Here is a 22,495-nt window from a genome sequence, read left to right on the forward strand (position 1 = left end):
TTAATCTAATTAGAATTTTCTTAAGTCCTAATTAATTTTAATTTTAATCTAATTAATTAAAAGACTCCTAATAGGATTTGAACAAGTCCTGATTAAATTAGAATTTTCTTAAGTCCTAATTAATTTTAATTTTAATCTAATTAATTAAAAGACTCCTAATAGGATTAGGATTGAAGAGTTCAATGGAGTCTTTGTTCAATTAAATCCTAATTGGATTAGAATTTGGAATGAAAGAAAGGGTGCACCTAGTCCTTTTGAAAGGGACTAAACTACCTAAGATTAAGCCCCTAACCTCCACTTGATTAGATCAAGTGGAGGCATGCATGATGTAATATAAGGAGGGAGGGGCGTACACCCCTCCCTTGGCATTTCACGGGATGAAAAGGAGGAGGGGCCCACGCCCCTCCTCTTGAATAATGGATAAAGATGGAGCTCCTAAATTTTAGGAGCTCCAACTTCATCTTAAACAATAATAATAGGGGGATGCCGCATGGATTGATTCATCCCAATTTATTGAGCCGTACCTCTCCTCCTCTCTTCCTTCTTTGTGCCGTGAGAAGCCCTCTTCTCTTTTGGGTTCTCATCCGCCAACAACAAGGAAGAGAAAGGAGCCGTGTGCATTTTTCCTTTCCTTCTTCCACCAAAATAAAAGGCTGCAAGTGTATGCTTCCTTTTATTTTTCTTCCTCCTCTTCCTCCTCTTCTTCATCCTCAAAAGAAAGCAACCAAGTATTGATTGCTGCAAGAAGAAAGGATTCAACCATCAATAGCCTTATCTGCAAGGGAGCTAGCACCACGGGGAGATCCAAAGGCTTCGATCGACTCATTACTTCGTGTGGATATTCGTAGAAACCGGACGCGTGTGCGGCTTCCATCGAACCTTTTACAAATCCACGTGAATCAGATTTGCGGAGACCATCTATCCGCACAAGGTGAAGATCTGATCTTATTAAAGATTTTAAAATGGTTTAAAATGATTTAATTCTAACCTATCTACAAGCGAAAAGTTTTAAAACATGTTCATGCGATGAACAGATCCCACATAGTTTTTCCATTGCAATCTGAAAATTATTTCGAAATTTTCATGGCATATGTGGGTTCCTAACACTTGTTCGTACCATAAGGTTCATGATTTGGTTTTCATATAAAAATAGAGATTGAATATCCCGACTAGATTACTTAGGTGCCTTATGATCCGACCTTGGTTGACCTATAGTCACAATGCAATCACATATATAATAAAAATATCAATATGGTTCAGTCTACCATCTCTTTTCTTGCATGATTAAAAAAAAAAATCCTTATGATGACAAGTCTGGCCTTGTGGCGTAGTCTGGTTCGAGTAATTAAGCCCAAGGGGTGCTTCACCTAATGTATTGAGCCAACTGGATCGAGAGTCATTGGCTGAAAGCTCGCTACATGGACCTTACTAGAGCCTAATGGGGTTGGACTATTGTAATTATCATTTGTGTTTAAAAATAAAAATAAGCATGAATAGGGTTGGTCGGACTGAACCTAGTGACATGTGGTAATGACTGGTTTGACTCCATTATATTGGACCTCTGTATACCCGGGTTGTTTAGTTGGGATTGATAGCTCTTTCTTTACATGCGAACCATTCTTGACAAATTTAGACAACATGTGATATTCTGAAAATTTGATGGATCAGGTTCTAACAAATTGTAGAAAATACTTGTGAACTTGAGTAGTGCACCTAAAACTCAGACGGTACCCTATTGTGGTGGAGGTATTAGTACTCTGAGAAAGTCATGCAATTTCATGCACACTACATAATCATATTTTCCTTGTTTTGATAGTTGCCATGCTTGAAAATATATATATATTAATTACATGTGTGTTGGCTTAGGATTTATTTCACATTTTTATTAGGATTTCATGTCATGTCATGTCATTCATGATGTTTGTGGGTAGCATCCCTAAAAATCCTCACGAGACAACACTCATCCACTAGGGTAACCTAGGGATTTAACGGCTTGTTGCACGTGCTAAGTGCAATCGTGATTCCTACGAAAGTGAGTACTTATCTTAATTTTATGCAATTAGTTCTAATAAAATATCAAAGGATCAACCAACACATTTTGTACTCTCATGTTATTGTTTACTCTGAATTGCTAGAGACTAGCAATAAGCTAGTTGGGGGGTGTGATGAGAGCACAAAAATGTGATCTATACATCACTTAAATTAGTATTATTGCTAACAAATAATGATAAAGTGCTGTATTAATATTATATTTTTGTGGGGTGCAGGTGATCGTAAATCAAAGTTAAAATGCGCATTGGGTCTGGAAAAGATGCATCATCGCAGATGACCAGCCAACCGCATGGTTCAATCCCAGTTGCACACTAGAAGGAGCATTAGCCGACTAGGTGTAGCCACATCCAGCAGCAGCATGTCCTCCCCATTTCGTGTGTCCATTTGAAGATCTCCCAGCATCACAACATCGCCAGCATCCACACGATCAAGCCCAGCCGTCCGTGAAGCCTTCCCGCATCCAACTTCTCCCAGCGTCCATGTGTGATCAGCTCCCAGTGCCCTGTGGTCGTTCCGTGCGAATCATCTGAATCCCATGGCGCCTCCCAGCATTCCGCGAAGCATCCTCGACGTCCGATTCTTCTGGATCCTTCTCCCCACCGGCGTGTCATCCTTCCGTTCGAGAGCATCCCCTTCTGTTTGCGTCCGCGGCTTCCGAGTTCATCCATCCACGCATCTCAGCTTCCTTCGGCGACCATCCAGCGCATCATCCGAGTCCCAGTTCACAGCAGAGTCCCGATCTTCCCTTCCGCATCCCATGGCGATCGCAATCTTCCGGAATATCAGCTCCTTCAGCCGTCCGCGTGCACCCTCCCAGCAAAGATCCGACTTCATCCCAACATCCAATGCGTCTCAGCCTTCCGAGTTCGCATCCCAGAGCCTTCAGCCGTCTGCGTGTGGATCTCCCAAGCCCTGAGTCCTATCTTCCTTCCGATCCATCCGCTTCTTCCGCCTGGATTTGCATGCGCCCGTTTCTGCTATACAGCCGTCCCTCTACGTCCGAAGATCATCAGCATCCCAGGATCCGTGATCAGCTCCCATCCCGCGTTTGGCCGTCTCGCATCCGGGATACTCGGCATCTCCACGTATCCTGTGGGATCGGGGGTCCATCGAGAGATATAGGGAGCTCTCTTTTCGGCTGAGAAGGAGGTTTTCATTCGAAAAAACAGAGGAGAGTATCAGCCATTTGAAAAGAAAAAAAAAGAAAGGGAAACAGGGGAGGCCCTGTTTCCGAAAAGAAAAAGAAAAAAAAGGGGAAAATGAAAGGGGGACTAATTTTTAAAATGAGTGGCTGATTTCTTAAGGAGGGTGATGGAGGAACCTTTGATGTATTGCTCTTTGAAGTAAACTCTAAACTTTTGCTTTGAATGACTTATATTTATTGATATGTTCTTGATCCATGCATCGTTATTTCGTAGATAGCTCTTTAATGGATTATGATTATTGATATATGGATTGCTTTAGTATTTGATTCGTCGTAGACGTAGAAAGCACAATGAATGCTTAGAAATTGAGTTCATATGTTCATGAAACATATATCACGATTAGATCTATCCTACAATTAATCTTTAATCAAGAACCATAGAGTTTATTTCTTGGATGCAATATCATCAAGGGGGATTCTAGATCCCTACCATCTTTATTTCATAGAACTTTGTTTATTGATATATTATTCTCTACTTTTAATTTCTGAAAATCAAAACATCATTTTAATCCATAAATTATTGAATTAATTAATCTGAAATTATACTAAATAATCTCATATATATTTCGTTCCCTGAGGATTCGACCTCGGACTCTCGAGAATTTACTACTTGTGCGATTCTCCTATACTTGGGAGATTAGTTTCGCAAAAGCAATTTTGCGAGCGCGTCAGCCGGCACCCCTCTTGGAAATTAATCAAAGAGGTAGGAGCTCCACATGCTATTTAAGAGGAGGCGTGGGGCTACGTTAGGGCATTCAAGCCCTCTCCCTCTCCAAGCCGTGGCCCCCCTCTCCTCTTCCTTGGTTCAGCCACAAGCAAGGAGAAGAAAAGAAGAAGGCCTTGGCGGCCTCCTCCTCCTCCCTTCCTTCTTCCAACGCAGGAAAAGAAAGAAGGCTGCAGGGGCTTTGTTCCTCTTCCTCTCTTCATCCTTCTTCTTCCTCCTCCCAAGCACAATCAAAGGTTGATTCAAAGGGAGGACATCAGCCATTAAAGTTGTCTCTGCAAGGGAGCTAGCACCCCAGGAAGATAAAGAAGCTTGGATCGGTTTATGCTTCGTGTGGATATCCGTAGAGGCCGGACGCGTGTGCGGCTTCAAGCGAGCCTTTTTCCAAAATCACAATCATCAGTTTGCGGTGATCATCTACCCGCACAAGGTGAAGATCTGATCTTTCTAATATTTTTAAAGTTTTTAATCCTAATCTATCTACGAACGATTTTTGAATGACATTCATGAGATGAACGTCGATCCTGCGCATGCCACTTCCGCTGCATCTAAAATTTTTAATTTTCTACGGCATGGGCGGGTTCCCAACAGTTTGCAGCGAGCTAATATATCTAAGATGCCAAACAAGATAGTAGCAATGCAGAGGTTTGTAGTCTGAAGATAGAGATAGCATGGATAAAGTAGAGATATGAGACATGGATAGAGGAGATAAGGCAGAGTCATAGGACCGATATTACGGAGTTGAAGTAGAGTCATGAGTTGAAGATACAATCTTTACAGGATTAGCTTGACCAGATTTCATCTTTATTGCAGAGATTTACCCTTTCGGTAAATAACTAAATCTATTTGAATATTTTATGTAATTATAATATATTTTTGTACGAGTTTAATGATTTTCGTATTCTTACTTTCTAAAGTATCTTTTTTTTTTCTTGTAGGTTGCTACTACTTTATTCACTCGTAGAGATGATGATGCCCTCGACCCCTGATACATCGTAGATTGTTTATTTAGAAATTTGATATGTATGTTTTTAATATTTTCGAATTACAATGTAATCAAATATGATAATATGAATATTTTGAATGAAAAGTTTTTGTAATCAAATAACCAAACCAGCACGACATAGCTGGCCTCACTGGCGCGGCACGGCTCGCCTTTGCCGATGCTTTAAAGCATCGGCAAAGGCCCTAGCTTGGGCCAACGCGTTTAATTAGCGTCGGCCGAGTCCTAAATTGGCCGACGCTTTTAAGCATCGGTCAACTCCAAACCAAGTAGTGCTTAAAAGCGTCGACATAGAGTCAAGAAAAAAAAATTCCATCCCCACCTGCCTGACGCTTTCATGACAATTTTGTAAGCGCCAGTACAAAAATTACCGACGCTTATAGGACTCTAAAAAGTGCCGACAACTCAAACTTAAGTCATTTGGATTAGACTAGGATTCAAAAATATGACTTGTTTTAGATTTAGACTGGATTTGAATCTTTAAAATTCTCAACCCAAAACAGAACCAACCAAACTGATTCAAAATTAGCATGCTATATATTTCACAACCCTACCTGGCTATAGGAACTAATCTACTTCTCATCATATAACTTTTAATAGTTTATATTGTTGATTATAATCATGCCTAGTTATCAATCAAATTCAATATATAGAATTTATTTTAGATAACATTTACATATTGCTTGATATTAGTTTATTGGATAATTATTATTTATATTATAATTAGGTAATCAACTTATATATGTTTATTATGATTTGTGTTTTGATTATTTTGACTTGAAAAATCCAGTGGCTTGGAAATATTGATATTAAATTTGATTGATCCAACATAAAGGGTATCGGATTAGGTTTGTGCTTAATCTTTTGATATGATTAAATATATTTTGGATTTGGATTGTCCCTATTTTTGGTTCTACTCAACCTGCTTGTAGCCCTACCTTCATTTCATTATTTAAAAGAGTTTTTTGCATGAATACCCTTCTAAAAATTTAAATTTGCGTGAATACCCTCTTAAAATTTATATTTATTTCTGTATCCTCATAAAACACTGTTTTTGCACAAATACCATTAATATAATAGTTCTTCTAACACTGTTAATAAAAACCATATATTATTTGAATTAAAAAATAAATTTTTGAAATTACTTTTTTGTCCTCCACCGCGATCACCTTATAAATGTTTTTTTTGAGCACATCTACCCATTAAGAATACTTTAGTCATTTTAATTTGAAAACCATTAATTTTTTAACGTCGTTAGATGGCGTGGGTACATATGCAAAAAGAAGGATAAAAAAGGGTAGAATAGCAAAACAAGTGTTTTATGAGGGCATACATGCAAATATCAATTTTGGAAGGATATTTATGCAAAATTTGATATTTAGGAGGATATTCATGCCAAAAAAAATTTAAAAATTAAAATTTTATTACTTGGAACGTTTTATACTTATTTTTGTTTTTTTTCTTCACATTTTCCATAAATGTACCCTGCGTATTTTGGTCTTGACTATTAAGCTTCCATACTGAAATGAATGAACACATTTAAATGGAAATAATAACATATATTGGAAACAAATGCACATGAAAGACAACACTTTTATGGCATCCGTAAAAGTCAGGATTGAGTCAAAAACGTCACCTTGACAAGGCCACCCCATAGAGAGAGAGAGAGAGAGAGAGCTGTTCCACGAATTTGAAAGCAACGGAACTGGGATCTACTGCCAGTATAAGTGAAGGCGGTTTAGATCTGCAGAAGCAATGCATGCATTCATCTGTCCTCTAGAAATTCTAATCAATGGAGTTCCCAAGCTCTCTTTCTCGTAGTTTGATTCCTTTCTTACTAGCTAGCATCCTCGTCGTCTGCGTGCCCACCTTAACACACCAATCCTCCCTCGTCGGCATCTCAGGATCCAACTCAACCTCCACTAGAGAGGTGCTTGCTCTCCTCTCTTTCAAGTCCCTGCTATCAGATCCCAACAACTCCTTGTCCTCGTGGAACAACCCAACTCTCCATTTCTGCAACTGGCACGGCGTGATTTGTGGCGGCCGCCGGCACCCCGATAGAGTCACAGCCTTGGAGCTCGACATGATGAACCTGAGAGGTCCCTTATCCCCCTCTTTGGCCAACCTTACCTTCCTCAAGAAGCTCCACCTTGCAGGCAATCACCTAAATGGCTCCATCCCGCCTGAGCTTGGCCGCCTGTCTCGCCTTAAGCATCTTGATCTGAGCTACAATGATTTTGAAGGAGAGATTCCAGCCTCTTTATCCAATTGTTCCAGCCTCCAAAACATTAGCTTAAGCTATAACATGCTAAGTGGGTGGCTTCCCCCCGGCCTTTCCCGGTGTTCTGACCTCCGCATCATTTCTCTCGAATTAAACCTCTTGACTGGAGAGATCCCTGACAAGATCGTCTCTCTTCCAAAGCTCTCATGGCTAAACCTTGGCAGTAACAGTTTCTCTGGTGGCATTCCAGCTGGGATAGGGGGGAGCTCTTCCCTCACCAGTGTCATGCTTTTAAACAACAGCCTTACAGGAACCATTCCTCCTTGTTTAGGGAACATTTCCACCCTCACCTATCTCCTCCTCAGTCGAAACAATCTCCATGGACCGATACCACCTTCCCTTGGTAACTGCTCGAATCTTATCTTTCTATCCCTAGGATCAAACAGTTTGGAGGGGGAAATTCCTGAGAGTCTTTTCCACAAAACCAGCTTGGAATATTTTGACGTGTCGAGCAACAACTTATCAGGTATGGTTCCCTTTTCTCTGTACAATCTCTCATCCATCCAGTCTTTGAGTTTGGGGTTGAACCAGTTCATAGGAACACTTCCACCCAACTTAGGCCGCACTCTCCCTGGACTCCGATACCTTTGCGTGGCGGGGAGCCAACTGGAAGGACCTATTCCTCCCTCTCTATCCAATGCTTCTCACCTTCAAATACTTGATTTTAATGGCAACAAATTCAGCGGGCGAGTGCCTTCGAATCTTGGACAGCTTCAGAATCTATCTCGCGTAAATTTGGGATACAACTTGCTCGAGGCAAGGGATGCCAATGATTGGAAATTCCTTAATTCTCTAACCAACTGTACAAATATTGAGTTCTTGGACCTGTCCCATAATTTTCTTGCAGGCACCTTTCCCAGCTCCGTTTGCAACCTCACTACAAAACTAGAACGGCTATTGTTGTCGGAGCTTCCGATGTCAGGGTCGATCCCTGAAGAGCTCGAGAACCTCGAGGGATTACAGAAACTTGATCTCAGTTATAACATTCTTACCGGCAACATTCCTGGAACAATTGGAAAGCTCCGTAACCTGGGCCAACTAACTTTATCTGGAAATAGACTTTCAGGGCCCATTCCAGCCTCACTTGGCAACCTCACTCATCTAGAATTATTGAATTTGAGAGGCAATTATTTGCAAGGAAACATTCCAAAAAGCTTCATAAACTATATGTACTTAGACGAGCTGGACCTCTCCTATAACCAGCTTAGTGGCACTATACCGCATGAGGTTTTTAGGATTCCTTCTCTTACAAAGTCTCTTGATCTGTCCCATAATTCTCTGGTTGGATCCCTTCCGCCTGATGTGGGCAAGTTGAAACTTATAACTCAGCTTGATGTTTCTGAAAACAAGCTATCTGGAAAAATTCCCAGTGCTCTTGGTGATTGTGTGACCTTGAATTACCTTTCCATGGAAGGCAACTTCTTTGAGGGAATCATTCCTTTGCACTTGAGCAGTTTGAAAAGTATCCAACGGCTTGATCTTTCATGCAACAAACTGTCTGGCCAAATCCCAGAATTCTTCACGGATATTAGAACTCTTTACTATCTCAATCTATCTTTCAATGATTTAGAGGGTCCAGTACCAGAAGAGGGTATCTTTACAAATACGAGTGAAGTTTTTCTTGAAGGCAATGAAAAGCTTTGTGGGGGTGATCCAAAGTTACAACTTCCTTTATGCTCCAACAAAAGAAGATCACTCAAAATATTATTCATAATTGTCGCTGCAGCTCCTACTTTGATAATTTTCCTATTAGGCATTCTCTGTTGGAAGAAATGCCCAAGAAAGAGATCCCCATCTGAGTCTTCATCAAAGGATCAAAATAGAATGGTTTCTTATACTGACCTGCGCAAAGCAACTGGTGGGTTTTCTTCCGTCAATCTAATTGGGGTTGGGAGTTTCGGTTCTGTGTATAAAGGAATTCTAGATGCCTACGACAAAGTTGTTGCTGTGAAGGTGCTCAACCTTCAGCAGAGTGGAGCTTTAAAGAGCTATCTAGCTGAATGCGAAGCCTTGAGAAACATCCGACATCGGAATCTCATCAAGATCATTACTACATGTTCGAGCGTTGATCACTTTGGAAATGATTTCAAAGCTCTTGTCTTCGATTTCGTGTCTAATGGGAGCCTAGAAGAGTGGTTACATCCCAGGGTAGCCGACAACTGTGAGTCCAGGCATTTAAGCCTTGCGGAAAGGTTGGACATAGCCATTGATGTCGCCTCAGCATTGGAATATCTTCATCATCACCATGGGAAGACTCCAATTGTTCATTGCGATGTGAAGCCAAGCAATATTCTTCTCGACGATCAAAAATGTGCTCACCTGGGTGACTTTGGATTGGCAAGGTTCCTCCAAGGTAACAATACCTTATCAACTCAAGATCCAACAAACTCGATTGCATTGAAAGGGTCGATAGGATACATAGCTCCAGGTAAAAATTCCTGACTTCACGTACTTCTGCTTTTCATTTTATTTTTCTGATAAATATGAGATATCTATGCTTAAAATATGTTTCTATCAACTTCAGAGTATGGGATGGGTGCCAAGGTTTCTACGCATGGAGATGTGTACAGTTACGGGATTCTACTGTTAGAATTGCTCACAGGAAAGAGGCCTACTGATGATATGTTTAAGGATGGCCAGTCGCTTCGTAATTTTGTTGAGATGGGGTACCCTGAAAGAGTAATGGAGATTGTGGATCCTAGCATACTGTTAAGCATGGAAGCTGACAGTCCAAGTGAAACCATAGCCAGAGAAGGAATAGTGGAATGCTTGGTCTCCATGATTGATGTTGGCCTTTTGTGTTCCAAGGAAGCACCAAATGGACGGATGGAGATGCAAGAAGTGGCTACCGAGATGGATGCAATCAGAACTTTATTTGTAGGCCTGAGAAGTAACACATCTGTGAGGGTCTTTGGCTCATGATCCTTCTGTCTTTTTATTGGTTCTTCTCATCTGTTTCACCTGCCGAGCATTATCTGCAAAAAGCGTAGGCCTATTTGGCATCAATGGGGCTTTTGTGTTTCTGTTCCTCTACAAATTGGTGAAAACTATGTGGAGGTTGGTGTTGAAAATAGCAATTGAGCAAAATTTCTGATATCCCATGCTTTTATTTTCATTCTCTTCTGAAAGTAATCAATCTTTGTTATCCCAAGCTTTGAAGAATTTTTTTCTCCAAAAAAAAAAAATTCAAAGATTTTACAAATAATTTCAACAAACAAAAGAGCAATGTAATTTATTTTCCTTCTTCGGTTTATAAAAAATGCATAAATAAAAAAAATAATACCGAATGGGTTCTATATATATAATTTTTGTTTTTGTTCCTTTTTTTTTTCTTTTAACCAAAGCTAAAGTTTTGTTAGGTAGACCAAATAATTGATCGACATTGTAAGACCACGCTCAAGATAGGCCCCAAACTGAGGACACCCTCGATTTTCTTCTTCTCACTGATCGCCACAATAGCTGTCGGCTGCTACTGCCGTTGACGGCTGGCCGTTGGCCACCTAGGCCGGCCGCCACCGGATCCTCTCCTCTCTTCTCTCTTCTGCTACTTCTCTTCTTTTCCTCTTTCCTCCTTATTTTCTTAGTGAGCTGAAGAACTCTCTGTTATCCATTTAGGTCATATTAGGCTGTGCTCATTTAGTTGGGTCGAATTCATCCAATTTTGGGCTGTGTTCATCCCTTTTAGACCATACAATTTTGGGCCATGTTCAAATTTGGGCCTAGTTCATTCATTTTGGGCTCTATTGGGCCGTGCCCATACTGGGCCCAATTTAGTCATTTTGGGCCAAATTTGGGCCCTGTTGGGCCGTGTCCATTGTAGGCCGAGCTCGGGCCATGTTCATCATGTTGGGCAGTGACCATTGTGGGCCGAGTTCGGGCCCTGTTATCCTGTTAGGCCGTGTCTATTGTGGGTCGTATACCTTTTTGGCCTTGTTAGGCCGCGTCCATCGTGAGCCAAGTTCGAGCCTTGTTCATTCTGCTGGGTCGTGTCTATTGTTGGTCGTATATCTTTTGGGCCCAATTGGGCCCTGTTGCTGGTGGTCCAAACCGAGAACGATTGACACGACGGTGTGAACGGGGTTCCGCCTGAGTTGTCTTGGTTGGTGCTGGTTGCGCTCCACCTTCCGCCAAGGAACCTGCAAACAAGCCTTGCACCACCACCAGGGTGGTGATGGCCCTCCGACGGTCAAGTCAGAGGAGATTGGAGGAGGAGAGATGATAATCACAAGTGGGAGAGAGTGCTCTGGGAGGTATTGCTTACCCCCCCCCTTCTCCCCCCAGCCGCATATATACCTGGCTGGGAGGTCTCTCAGGGGGGTTTGTCGTCGTGGGGCACGATAGAATGGCCACTGACATGGCCGTTACGGGGCGTCGTGGAGCAGCGCTGGGTACGGTCATGGCAGGGCGTAGTGGAGCTCCGCTTTGTACGGTTGATACAGGAGATCGTGGGCAGCATCGGGTACAGCCGTTGCAGGGAGTAGTGGAGCAGGAGGCCGCGGCGTGCCTCTGGAGAATAGCCTGTCGTTATCAAAAGATCTCCGACTCGGGGTCGGAATGCTGGATCATAGGGCAGCCGACCCGGGGTCGGGCTGCGAAGCCGAGGAGGTCCGACTCGGGGTCGGAGTGCTGGATCATAGGGCAGCCGACCCGGGGTCGGGCTGCGGAGCCGAGGAGGTCCGACTCGGAGTCGGAGTGCTGGATCATAGGGCAGCCGACCCGGGGTCGGGCTGCGGAGCCGAGGAGGTCCGACTCGGGGTCGGAGTGCTGGATCATAGGGCAGCTGTAGCTTTCCTGGATACGCGTGCCGATCACGTGGGGCATGGCGGCTCAATTCCCCCATAACAGTAGCCCCCCACTTCCGAGCCTGGAACCAGAAGGGGAACAGGTGAAGGGAGTGATGTTTCGAGATTGCCGCCATCCTTCGGAGAGGCGCGCGCGCTTCAAGCTTCCCGCCTTCTTTATGGCGTATGGCGGTTGCTGCTGACCTGGCAACCTGAGGATTTCGGCGGACATCCTTCCTTAATGGTGTCGATTCGCCTTTGGGGTGCGAGCGACCCTTCGGCGGCCAGGCGTCTTCTGGCGTCATCGAGGTGTCACTTTCCCTCTCGCCTATTTAATCGGGGGCCCTCCCCCGTCCGTCTTCTTCTTTACGGACATTTTCGAGTTTCTCCTTTGCGCTACCATTGTTGCCGCCGAAACGTTCGCTTGCTTTTCCTTTGACGCTCTCGGAGCCGTTCTTCCTCCTCTTCAAGTGAGTTTCCCACTCTTCCACTTTGAGCTCTTCATACTTTTTCTTTTTGTACTAGTGCACCCCAGTCGTTCCGGCCTTTCCCTCCTTCTTGACCCCGTCCTGACCGTAGATTGGCCATTAGGGATGGGCGAAGTGGGAGCAGATAGCATCAAGTCAAAACTGGTCGCCGAGGACTTAGACGGATTTGTGGCTCGGTACCACCTTCCCGAGGCCTGCAATGTCACGCTCCCAGGGCCTGAGGAGAGGATGTCTCATCCTCCTCGAGGGAAGATCGCCATCAATGAGGGCATCCTCCAGGCCGGGTTCCGCTTTCCCCCTTCAGACCTAGTCTTACAGGTGCTCCGGGGTTTAGGAATGGCACCGACGCAACTGGTGCCGAACTCGTGGCGTGCTCTGACGGTCTTCCAGGTTCTCTGTCGCTTGCATGCGATTCCCGCCACCTTGAACGTTTTCTGGGAGCTCTACGGCCTGAGCGGCCACCCCCAGGACAAAGGGTGGTGGTGCTTCGCAGCGCGGCGAGGGTGCGGCCTTGTCAAGGAGGGTCCTACCTCCATTCACCACTGGAAGGAGCGCTTCTTTTTTCGTTGATGCAGACCCCTCCTGGGAAATCAGGGCAATCTGGGGGACGCCGGTGAAGTCCCCAATTGGCCTGTCGAAGTTGTCGAGGGAGGAATCCGAGGGCGTCGCCGCCTTGAAGGGGTTGGTCGCCGAGGGCCAGCTTCCCCCGGTGGGCCGCCTTATTTCTGAGGATACCTTGGTGAACGTCGGTTTGAGCTCGGTCCCCACCGACCGTGAGTCCGCCATCGTTTCTTTAGCTCTTTTCTTCTCTTTCGTTCCTTCTTCCTTTCGGTTTCTCAGTCCCTGACCATCCCGTCCTTCTTGCAGAGGTCGACGACGTCATGCGGTCGGTGAAGTCGAAGGCTGTTGGTAGGGCGTCCCTGCTGGAAGCAGTCCGGAGGAGGAAACGAGCTCTTCCGAGCGGGGCCCCACCGGCGAAGAAGTCCCGTAAGGAGATACCTCCGATGCCGACCGACGAGTCCGGGCCCACCGGTCAGGGAGATGTCGTGGGCACCGACCGGCAGCTGACGCTGTATCAGCCCTCCGGTGGTAAGGTTGCCGCTACTCCGGAGGTGCCACCTGAGCCTGCTCAAGACGGACGGGTCGGACGTGATCGGTCCCCGACCCGGCCTTCGACTCGGTCGGCTCCTGATGACTCAAGGAGGGACGCGCCGAGGCCCCGGCCGAGCGGGACCCTATCAATTCCTGGGGCGACCCCCGCCCCGAGCGCGATCAGCCGGACTCTTCCCCAGGCGATGGATAAGGGTAAGGCTGCAGAACCACCATCCGGCTCCGGGGAGAAATCGGGGTCTGCCTTCACTACCGATGGCGCCCGAAATCTCATCGAAACAGTGTTGCTGGAGAAGGACCGTCGGCGGGTCCGGGAGTTGGATGTCTCTGACGTTGGGGCCGCCAGCTGCGTCTGTCTCATGTCGGTGAGTGTTCTTCTGGCCGTCTTTCACCATTTATTGGCTCTGTTGTTCTCCGCCTGACTCCCTTATTTTTCCTATTTCTTAGCTCGCCCAGTACATGATCCGTCTGGAGGAGTGCTACAAGGAACAGGCGGGGCTTTTGGCGAAGGCCGAGGACCGGCTGAAAGCAATGGAAGAGGGAGGCCGGGCTGCGGCAGGCAGGACGACCGGGGACCTCGAGGCGAGGCTCCGGGAGGCCGAAGAGCGGGCACTCGGCTTCGCCGCCCTGGAGGAGCAACTGTCAGAGGCTCGGGAGCAACTCAAAGCCGCCTCGGGCCTCGAAAGCAGGGTCAAGAAGGCGGAGGAACGGGCTGAAAAGCAGTCCCGGAAGATCGCGGACTATCGAGAGCGGTGGGAGAAGGCCCAGCGGTCTGCCGACAACGCCTGCGACCGAATCCGCTCTTTTGAAGCCAAACTAGGCGAACTGGAGTCGGCCCTGGAGAAGTCATGCACGGACGTCCAAGAGCTCCGTTCGCGCCTGAAGGAAGCCGAGGCCGCTCGGGTTGCTACCGAGGCGAAGCATAAAGAGGCTCAGGCTGATCTGCTGAGGGTCTCCTCTGAGGCCGAAGGCCGGATTGTGGCGAAGGTCTTGGAGGCCAAGGCTCAGATTATGGAGCGAGCTGAGGCGGAGCTGGCCGAGAAGAGGGCGGAAATCGGGCGTCAGGCGGTAGAGGCTTATCGCCAGTCCGCCGAGTTCGCCCATGATATGTCGGAGGCAGTGCGGACCTATCGCCAGTCTGACGAGTTTGTCCATGACGCGTCGGACGCGGGGGCCGAAGCCTTCACCTTGGGCTTCGAGGAGGGCCTGGCAAGGGTGTCGGCTAAGTATCCCGAAGTTGACCTGAGCGAGATCTCCCTCCTGGACTCCTCTCCGGCGCCATCGCCTGCTGGTTCTCCTGCTGCTTCCCTACCTCCCGCGGACGAGCCCGGCGTTCCCGACCCGGGAGTTCCTCCAAGCTGACCTCTTGTACCTTTCATTGTCTTTTTTATTTTTGTATGTCGGCGTTTTGCCTAATTGTATGGGCCTCGGCCCTGAAAATTAATGCACGTTGAATATTTCTTCATCTCGCCCTCGTCCTCTTTTTTTTTTTTTTTTTAGCTCTTGGTTGCTTCTTGCTGACTTTTGATTCTCGAAGTTCTTCCGGCGCTAGGCCAGGCATCCGAGGGTTAAACCTCAGGAAACTCTTCCGGCGCTAAGCCAGGCATCCGAGGGTTAGGCCTCAGGAAATTCTTCCGGCGCTAAGCCAGGCATCCGAGGGTTAGGCCTCAGGAAATTCTTCCGGCGCTAAGCCAGGCATCCGAGGGTTAGGCCTCAGGAAACTCTTCCGGCGCTGAGCCAGGCATCCGAGGGTTAGGCCTCAGGAAACTCTTCCGGCGCTAGGCCAGGCATCCGAGGGTTAGGCCTCAGGAAACTCTTCCGGCGCTAAGCCAGGCATCCGAGGGTTAGGCCTCAGGAAATTCTTCCGGCGCTAAGCCAGGCATCCGAGGGTTAGGCCTCAGGAAACTCTTCCGGCGCTGAGCCAGGCATCCGAGGGTTAGGCCTCAGGCAACTCTTCCGGCGCTAGGCCAGGCATCCGAGGGTTAGTCCTCAAGAAATTCTTCCGGCGCTAAGCCAGGCATCCGAGGGTTAAACCTCAGGAAACTCTTCCGGCGCTAAGCCAGGCATCCGAGGGTTAGGCCTCAGGAAATTCTTCCGGCGCTAAGCCAGGCATCCGAGGGTTAGGCCTCAGGAAATTCTTCCGGCGCTAAGCCAGGCATCCGAGGGTTAGGCCTCAGGAAACTCTTCCGGCGCTGAGCCAGGCATCCGAGGGTTAGGCCTCAGGAAACTCTTCCGGCGCTAGGCCAGGCATCCGAGGGTTAGGCCTCAGGAAACTCTTCCGGCGCTAAGCCAGGCATCCGAGGGTTAAACCTCAGGAAACTCTTCCGGCGCTAAGCCAGGCATCCGAGGGTTAGGCCTCAGGAAACTCTTCCGGCGCTAGGCCAGGCATCCGAGGGTTAGGCCTCAGGAAACTCTTCCGGCGCTAGGCCAGGCATCCGAGGGTTAGGCCTCAGGAAATTCTTCCGGCGCTAAGCCAGGCATCCGAGGGTTAGGCCTCAGGAAACTCTTCCGGCGCTGAGCCAGGCATCCGAGGGTTAGGCCTCAGGCAATTCTTCCGCTCGCTGGTCGGCCAAGGCTGGCGCAAGCCGAAGCGACCGGTCGGGGCTTCCGGCTAGTCTGCTCCCGGGATGATCATCGGGTTAGCCAGGCATCCGAGGGCCGAGCCTCGGGAGATTCCACTCGTTGGTCGGCCTAGGCTGGCGCAAGCCGAGGCGACCGGTCGGGGCTTCCGGCTAGTCTGCTCCCGGAATGATCATCGGGTTAGCCAGGCATCTGAGGGTTGTCAAGCCTCAAGGAAATTCCGCCCGTTGGTCTGCCAAGGCTGGCGCAAGCCGAGGCGACCGGTCGGGGCTTCCGGCTAGTCTGCTCCCGGGATGATCATCGGGTTAGCCAGGCATCCGAGGGCCGAGCCTCGGGAGATTCCACTCGTTGGTCGGCCTAGGCTGGCGCAAGCCGAGGCGACCGGTCGGGGCTTCCGGCTAGTCTGCTCCCGGGATGATCATCGGGTTAGCCAGGCATCCGAGGGCCGAGCCTCGGGAGATTCCACTCGTTGGTCGGCCTAGGCTGGCGCAAGCCGAGGCGACCGGTCGGGGCTTCCGGCTAGTCTGCTCCCGGGATGATCATCGGGTTAGCCAGGCATCCGAGGGCCGAGCCTCGGGAGATTCCACTCGTTGGTCGGCCTAGGCTGGCGCAAGCCGAGGCGACCGGTCGGGGCTTCCGGCTAGTCTGCTCCCGGGATGATCATCGGGTTAGCCAGGCATCTGAGGGTTGTCAAGCCTCAGGGAAATTCCGCTCGTTGGTCGGCCAAGGCTGGCGCAAGCCGAGGCGACCGGTCGGGGCTTCTGGCTAGTCTGCTCCCGGGATGATCATCGGGTTAGCCAGGCATCCGAGGGCCGAGCCTCGGGAGATTCCACTCGTTGGTCGGCCTAGGCTGGCGCAAGCCGAGGCGACCGGTCGGGGCTTCCGGCTAGTCTGCTCCCGGGATGATCATCGGGTTAGCCAGGCATCCGAGGGCCGAGCCTCGGGAGATTCCACTCATTGGTCGGCCTAGGCTGGCGCAAGCCGAGGCGACCGGTCGGGGCTTCCGGCTAGTCTGCTCCCGGGATGATCATCGGGTTAGCCAGGCATCTGAGGGTTGTCAAGCCTCAGGAAAATTCCGCTCGTTGGTCGGCCAAGGCTGGCGCAAGCCGAGGCGACCGGTCGGGGCTTCCGGCTAGTCTGCTCCCGGGATGATCATCGGGTTAGCCAGGCATCTGAGGGTTGTCAAGCCTCAGGGAAATTCCGCTCGTTAGTCGGCCAAGGCTGGCGCAAGCCGAGGCGACCGGTCGGGGCTTCCGGCTAGTCTGCTCCCGGGATGATCATCGGGTTAGCCAGGCATCTGAGGGTTGTCAAGCCTCAGGGAAATTCTGCTCGTTGGTCGGCCAAGGCTGGCGCAAGCCGAGGCGACCGGTCGGGGCTTCCGGCTAGTCTGCTCCCGGGATGATCATCGGGTTAGCCAGGCATCCGAGGGCCGAGCCTCGGGAGATTCCACTCGTTGGTCGGCCTAGGCTGGCGCAAGCCGAGGCGACCGGTCGGGGCTTCCGGCTAGTCTGCTCCCGGGATGATCATCGGGTTAGCCAGGCATCCGAGGGCCGAGCCTCGGGAGATTCCACTCGTTGGTCGGCCTAGGCTGGCGCAAGCCGAGGCGACCGGTCGGGGCTTCCGGCTAGTCTGCTCCCGGGATGATCATCGGGTTAGCCAGGCATCCGAGGGCCGAGCCTCGGGACATTCCACTCGTTGGTCGGCCACTTGTCGCTCGCCGCCCATCGGGGTTTCTCTGTGCCCAGCCGCGACCGTGTTTCTCCTCTCCTCCAAGCGTTGCCTGGGGGGAACACGAGAAGGGTATTAAACGCTAATTAATGCGTTACCTGGGAAATCGGATCGCCAGTTGCTGCTGGTGAGGAGTGTTAGCTGAGCGGCCGCGATACGCGGGTTCTTCGAGGAGGATGCGGCCTGGGCGCGAGCGGAGACACGTGGACCTAGGGGTATACGTCACCCGGATCGTCCTGCACAAAGAATGCGATTTAAGGAGAATGACGCTTAGGAAATCGCGGGGAGATACGCCTCGGGAGCCGGAACGGCTCCGGATTCAGTGCGCCTGCATTTATTGGAGCCACCCGTATCGGAACTACCAGGGGGCCGCAGCTTGGCTATAAATACAGGTGCAGGTACGATGGAATTTGCCAAGCCGGAGCTGCAGGTTGCCATGGATCGCGGACCTCCTCCTTGGCATATGACTGAGAGACTCCTGTCGAAGGAAAGGGGAGGCGCTCCCCTTACAACTTCAGCCAACTAGCCGTTTCATCTGGGATCAACAAGGAGGGTCTCCCCGGCGGAACTCCGCTCTAGGCGTTTCATCCGGGATCACATCTCCCCTCCTTGAAGTTCAGCCTCCCGGTTGAGCTCTGCGCCGGACGCTCAATCCGGGACCGCGCCTCCATATACTCTTCCCCCTCGAATCCCTTCTCTTCCCTACCACTGGGGAAGATGGGAATATCCTTTGGAGGCGGCGTTCCCCTGGGGGCAGCGGGAGCTTCTTCTGCGGCGGCTCCTCCTCTTTTTGGTGAGGTGCTGGATGGCGCCTCCGGTTAGAAGCACCCACTTCTGGTGGGACTGCAGCCGCCCTGGGTTGAGGGTTTGGGTCCCCACCTCTTCTTTACTTTCTTTACTCCCTAATTCCCCTCTGGGAATTCCTTGTAATCACACGAGCACGCCACTGTAACCAGAAATTATTGAAATGAAAAGTATTGCACCTTTTTAAATTGTCTTTCTGGCCTTGTTGTTCTACTGGTAATACATCCGCAGGTTAGCGGAATTCCAGCCCCTTGAAATTTCTCGGCCATCTAGGGCTTCCAACTGGTAGGAGCCAGGTCGGTTTACCCAACGAACTTTATACGGGCCTTCCCAATTTGGCGCTAGCTTCCCACCTTCCGTAGGTTGAGATGCCTTAGCTCGCCTCAGCACCAGATCTCCAATTCTGAAAAGCTTCGGTCGGACTTTGGAGTTGTAATATCGGGCCACCCTCTGCTGATACATTGCCATCCGTACCTGAGCCATTTCCCTTGCCTCTTCCAAGAGATCCAAGTTCCCTCGGAGTTGCTCTGAATTGGCCTCGGGTCGGTGCGCGGCCACCCGAGGCGAGGGGAGTCCGAGCTCCACGGGGGCAACGGCTTCCGTGCCATAGGTTAGGCTGAAAGGCGTCTCTCCAGTAGGAGTCCGTTGTGTGGTCCGATACGCCCAAAGGACATTCTCGAGTTCCTCGACCCAAGCTTGCCCCGTCCGGCCGATCCGCGCTTTGATACCTTGGAGGATTGTCCGATTTGTGACCTCGGCCTCGCCGTTGGTTTGGGGATGCGACACGGATGTGAACCGATGCTCGATCCCGAATTCCTCGCAGAAGTCCCGGAAGTGCTTGTTATCAAACTGTCGACCGTTATCCGAGATGAGGACCCGAGGTACTCCAAATCGGACAATGATGTTCTTCTTCACGAACTTCCGGACTTGTGCCTCCGTGATGGTGGCCAGTGGCTCTGCCTCCACCCACTTGGTGAAGTAGTCGATGGCGACAATCAAAAATTTCCGCTGGGCCGAAGCGACGGGGAATGGTCCGAGGATATCCATTCCCCACTGTGCGAAGGGCCAGGGCGCGGTGATTGGCGCCAAGGGGACAGAGGGGACTCTCTGGACGTTGGCGTGGCGCTGGCAGGCGTCGCATTTCCGCACGTGGTCCTTCGAGTCCTCCAACAAGGTCGGCCAATAGTAGCCTTGCCTCATGATCTTATGCGCCAAGGACCTAGCCCCCAAGTGCGATCCGCAGATGCCTTCGTGGACTTCGCCGAGGGCGTAGGCCGCTTCCGCGGGGCGGAGGCACCTTAAGAGGGGGGCGGTAAACGAGGTCCGATATAGCCTCCCTTCATAAAGTACGTAGTGGGCGGACTTCTTTACAAGCCGCCGGGCCTGATCTTCGTCTTCAGGGAGGATTCCTTCGGCGAGGTAGGCGACGAGCGGGTCCATCCAAGACGGCTCCGGATCAATTGCCATCACCGCTCCAGCCCCGTCAATGCTCGGGGCATCCAGGGTCTCCAGGTAGATTGCCCTCGACAAGTTGTGCGCGTCTGCGTCCACTAGGCGGGACAACCTGTCGGCCCTGGCATTTTCGCTCCTCGGGACCTGCTGAATGTCAACACTGCCGAGGTCGGGAATGAGTGTTTGCACCTTCCGGACGTAGCTCTGCATGGTCGGGCTCCGCGCCTCGAACTCCCCTCGAACCTACCCGACCACCAGCTGGGAGTCGGTGAAGACTTTCAGACGCCGGATGCCGAGCTCCCTGGCGAGTTTGAGTCCCGCGACTAGGGCCTCGTACTCCGCCTCATTGTTGGTCACTGGAAATCCGAACCTCAAGGCATACTCGGCTATCACTCCATCGGGATTGGTGAGGACCAGCCCAGCCCCTCCACCTTCAGGGTTCGACGACCCGTCAATGTGGAGCGTCCAGATCGGGAGATCGAGGCTGGGTGTCTCCGGCGGCTTAGGTTCCGCCTCCTGCACAGTGCACTCAGCGAGAAAGTCCGCGAGCACCTGGGCCTTGATGGCTGGTCGGGGCTGGTAGCGGATGTCGAACTCACCAAGTTCTACTGCCCACTTCACCAGCCGTCCCGCATTCTCTGGATTGCTGAGAATCTGCCGCAGTGGTTGATCGGTCAAAAGGGTGACAGAATGAGCCTGGAAATAGGGGCGAAGCCTCCTGGTCGCAGTCAGCAGCGCGAAGGCGATCTTCTCAGCCTTCGTGTACCGCGTCTCGGCATCCCGGAGGACTCGGCTGATGTAGTATACAGGCTTCTGAAGTCTTGCCTCTTCCCGAACCAGTACTGCGCTGACTGCGGTTGGGGAGACCGCCAGGTAAAGGTAGAGCATCTCCCCCTCTTGCGGCTTGGACAGCAGGGGAGGAGACGCCATGTACTCCTTGAGCTGGTCGAACGCCGCATGACATTCGGCCGTCCAGAGGAAGTCTTTTGGGCGCTTCAACACCTTGAAGAATGGTTGGCAGCGTTCGGCCGACTTTGCCACAAATCGTCCGAGCGCGGCGACCCTTCCAGCGAGCTCCTGAACCTCCTTCACTTTGGTCGGAGGGGACATATCTTGGATGGCTTTGATCTTGTCCGGGTTGGCCTCGATCCCGCGCTGGTTGACAATGAAACCGAGGAACCTCCCGGCCGAAGCACCAAAAGCGCACTTCGCTGGGTTTAGCTTCATGCGAAACTTTCGCAAGGTGGTGAAAGTCTCCTCCAGATCTGCAATGTGCTGGTCTGCATGGCGGCTTTTTACCAGCATATCGTCCACGTACACCTCCATATTCCGGCCGATCTGCTCCTTGAAGATTTTATTGACGAGGCGCTGGTAAGTGGCGCCAGCGTTCTTCAGACCGAAGGGCATTACCTTGTAACAGTACAGCCCCCGGTCTGTTATGAAGGCAGTTTTCTCCTCGTCCTGTGGAGCCATCATTATTTGGTTGTAGCCGGAGAAGGCGTCCATAAAAGACAGTAGCTGATATCCGGAAGTCGCGTCGACCAGTTGGTCTATCCGTGGAAGCGGAAAGCTATCCTTGGGGCACGCCTTGTTCAGGTCGGTGTAGTCGACGCACATCCTCCACTTCCCGCTCGCCTTCCGGACAAGTACGACGTTTGCCAGCCACTCGGGGTAGCTCACCTCTCTTATGAAACCTGCCTCCAAGAGTTTGTCTACCTCCTGGTCGACCACCCGGATCCGATCCGGGGCACAGTGTCTCTTCTTTTGCTTTACTGGTCGGTGGGTCGGGTCGACGTTGAGGGCGTGAGAAACGACCTCCGGGTCGATCCCAGGTACATCGGCCGCCGACCAGGCAAACACATCTGCATTGGCTCGGAGGAATTCCACTAACCGGAGCCGAGCTTCCAAGTCGAGGTTGGCACCGACCCGGACCGTGCGGTCCGGGCGGCCTTCTTCGAGGGGAACTTCGATTACGCCCTCGGCCGGCTCCCCGTGCCGCAAGGCCACTTCGTCTCTGGCGTCAAGTGACTCGACGCTTAGGGCCTCCATGGGCTTCTTCCCTTTGAGAGTTGCTAGGAAACACTGCCGTGCGGTCGGCTGGTCACCTCGGACCTCTCCAATCCCGGCCGCTGTGGGGAACTGCATGAGCAAATGGTAGGTAGAAACCACCGCGCGAAGGGCGTTCAGTCCGGGTCGTCCGAGGATAGCGTTGTAGGCCGAGGGGACACGGACGACCAAGAACCCGAGCCGCACCGTGGCTTCTGCGGGTGCAATGCCCGCAGTCACAG

The 22,495-nt window shown here is 50.6% G+C and overlaps 1 protein-coding gene across 1 annotated transcript; it reads left to right on the top strand.

The window, feature by feature from the left end:
• Positions 1-7,066: 7,066 nt before the first annotated feature.
• On the top strand, positions 7,067-10,268 carry LOC149767992 (receptor kinase-like protein Xa21). Its single transcript, XM_089929514.1, has 2 exons — positions 7,067-9,692; positions 9,789-10,268. The coding sequence occupies exons 1-2, from the start codon at positions 7,067-7,069 to the stop codon at positions 10,184-10,186; spliced, it is 3,024 nt and encodes a 1,007-aa protein (XP_089785640.1). The 3' UTR covers positions 10,187-10,268.
• Positions 10,269-22,495: the final 12,227 nt, after the last annotated feature.

This window comes from Phoenix dactylifera, chromosome 3, assembly GCF_051530095.1.
Source record: "Phoenix dactylifera cultivar Ajwa chromosome 3, Ajwa_hap1_PhDact_Kaust_v1.1, whole genome shotgun sequence".
In the NCBI taxonomy this organism is placed as follows: domain Eukaryota; kingdom Viridiplantae; phylum Streptophyta; class Magnoliopsida; order Arecales; family Arecaceae; genus Phoenix; species Phoenix dactylifera.

What these genes read in the sequence shown, in the direction of transcription:
- LOC149767992 (XM_089929514.1), top strand. Translation starts at nt 7,067, where the DNA reads ATGATGAACCTGAGAGGTCCCTTATCCCCCTCTTTGGCCAACCTTACC. An exon ending in GATAGGATACATAGCTCCAG is followed by an intron (nt 9,693 to 9,788) that starts GTAAAAATTCCT and finishes TATCAACTTCAG; the next exon opens with AGTATGGGATGGGTGCCAAG.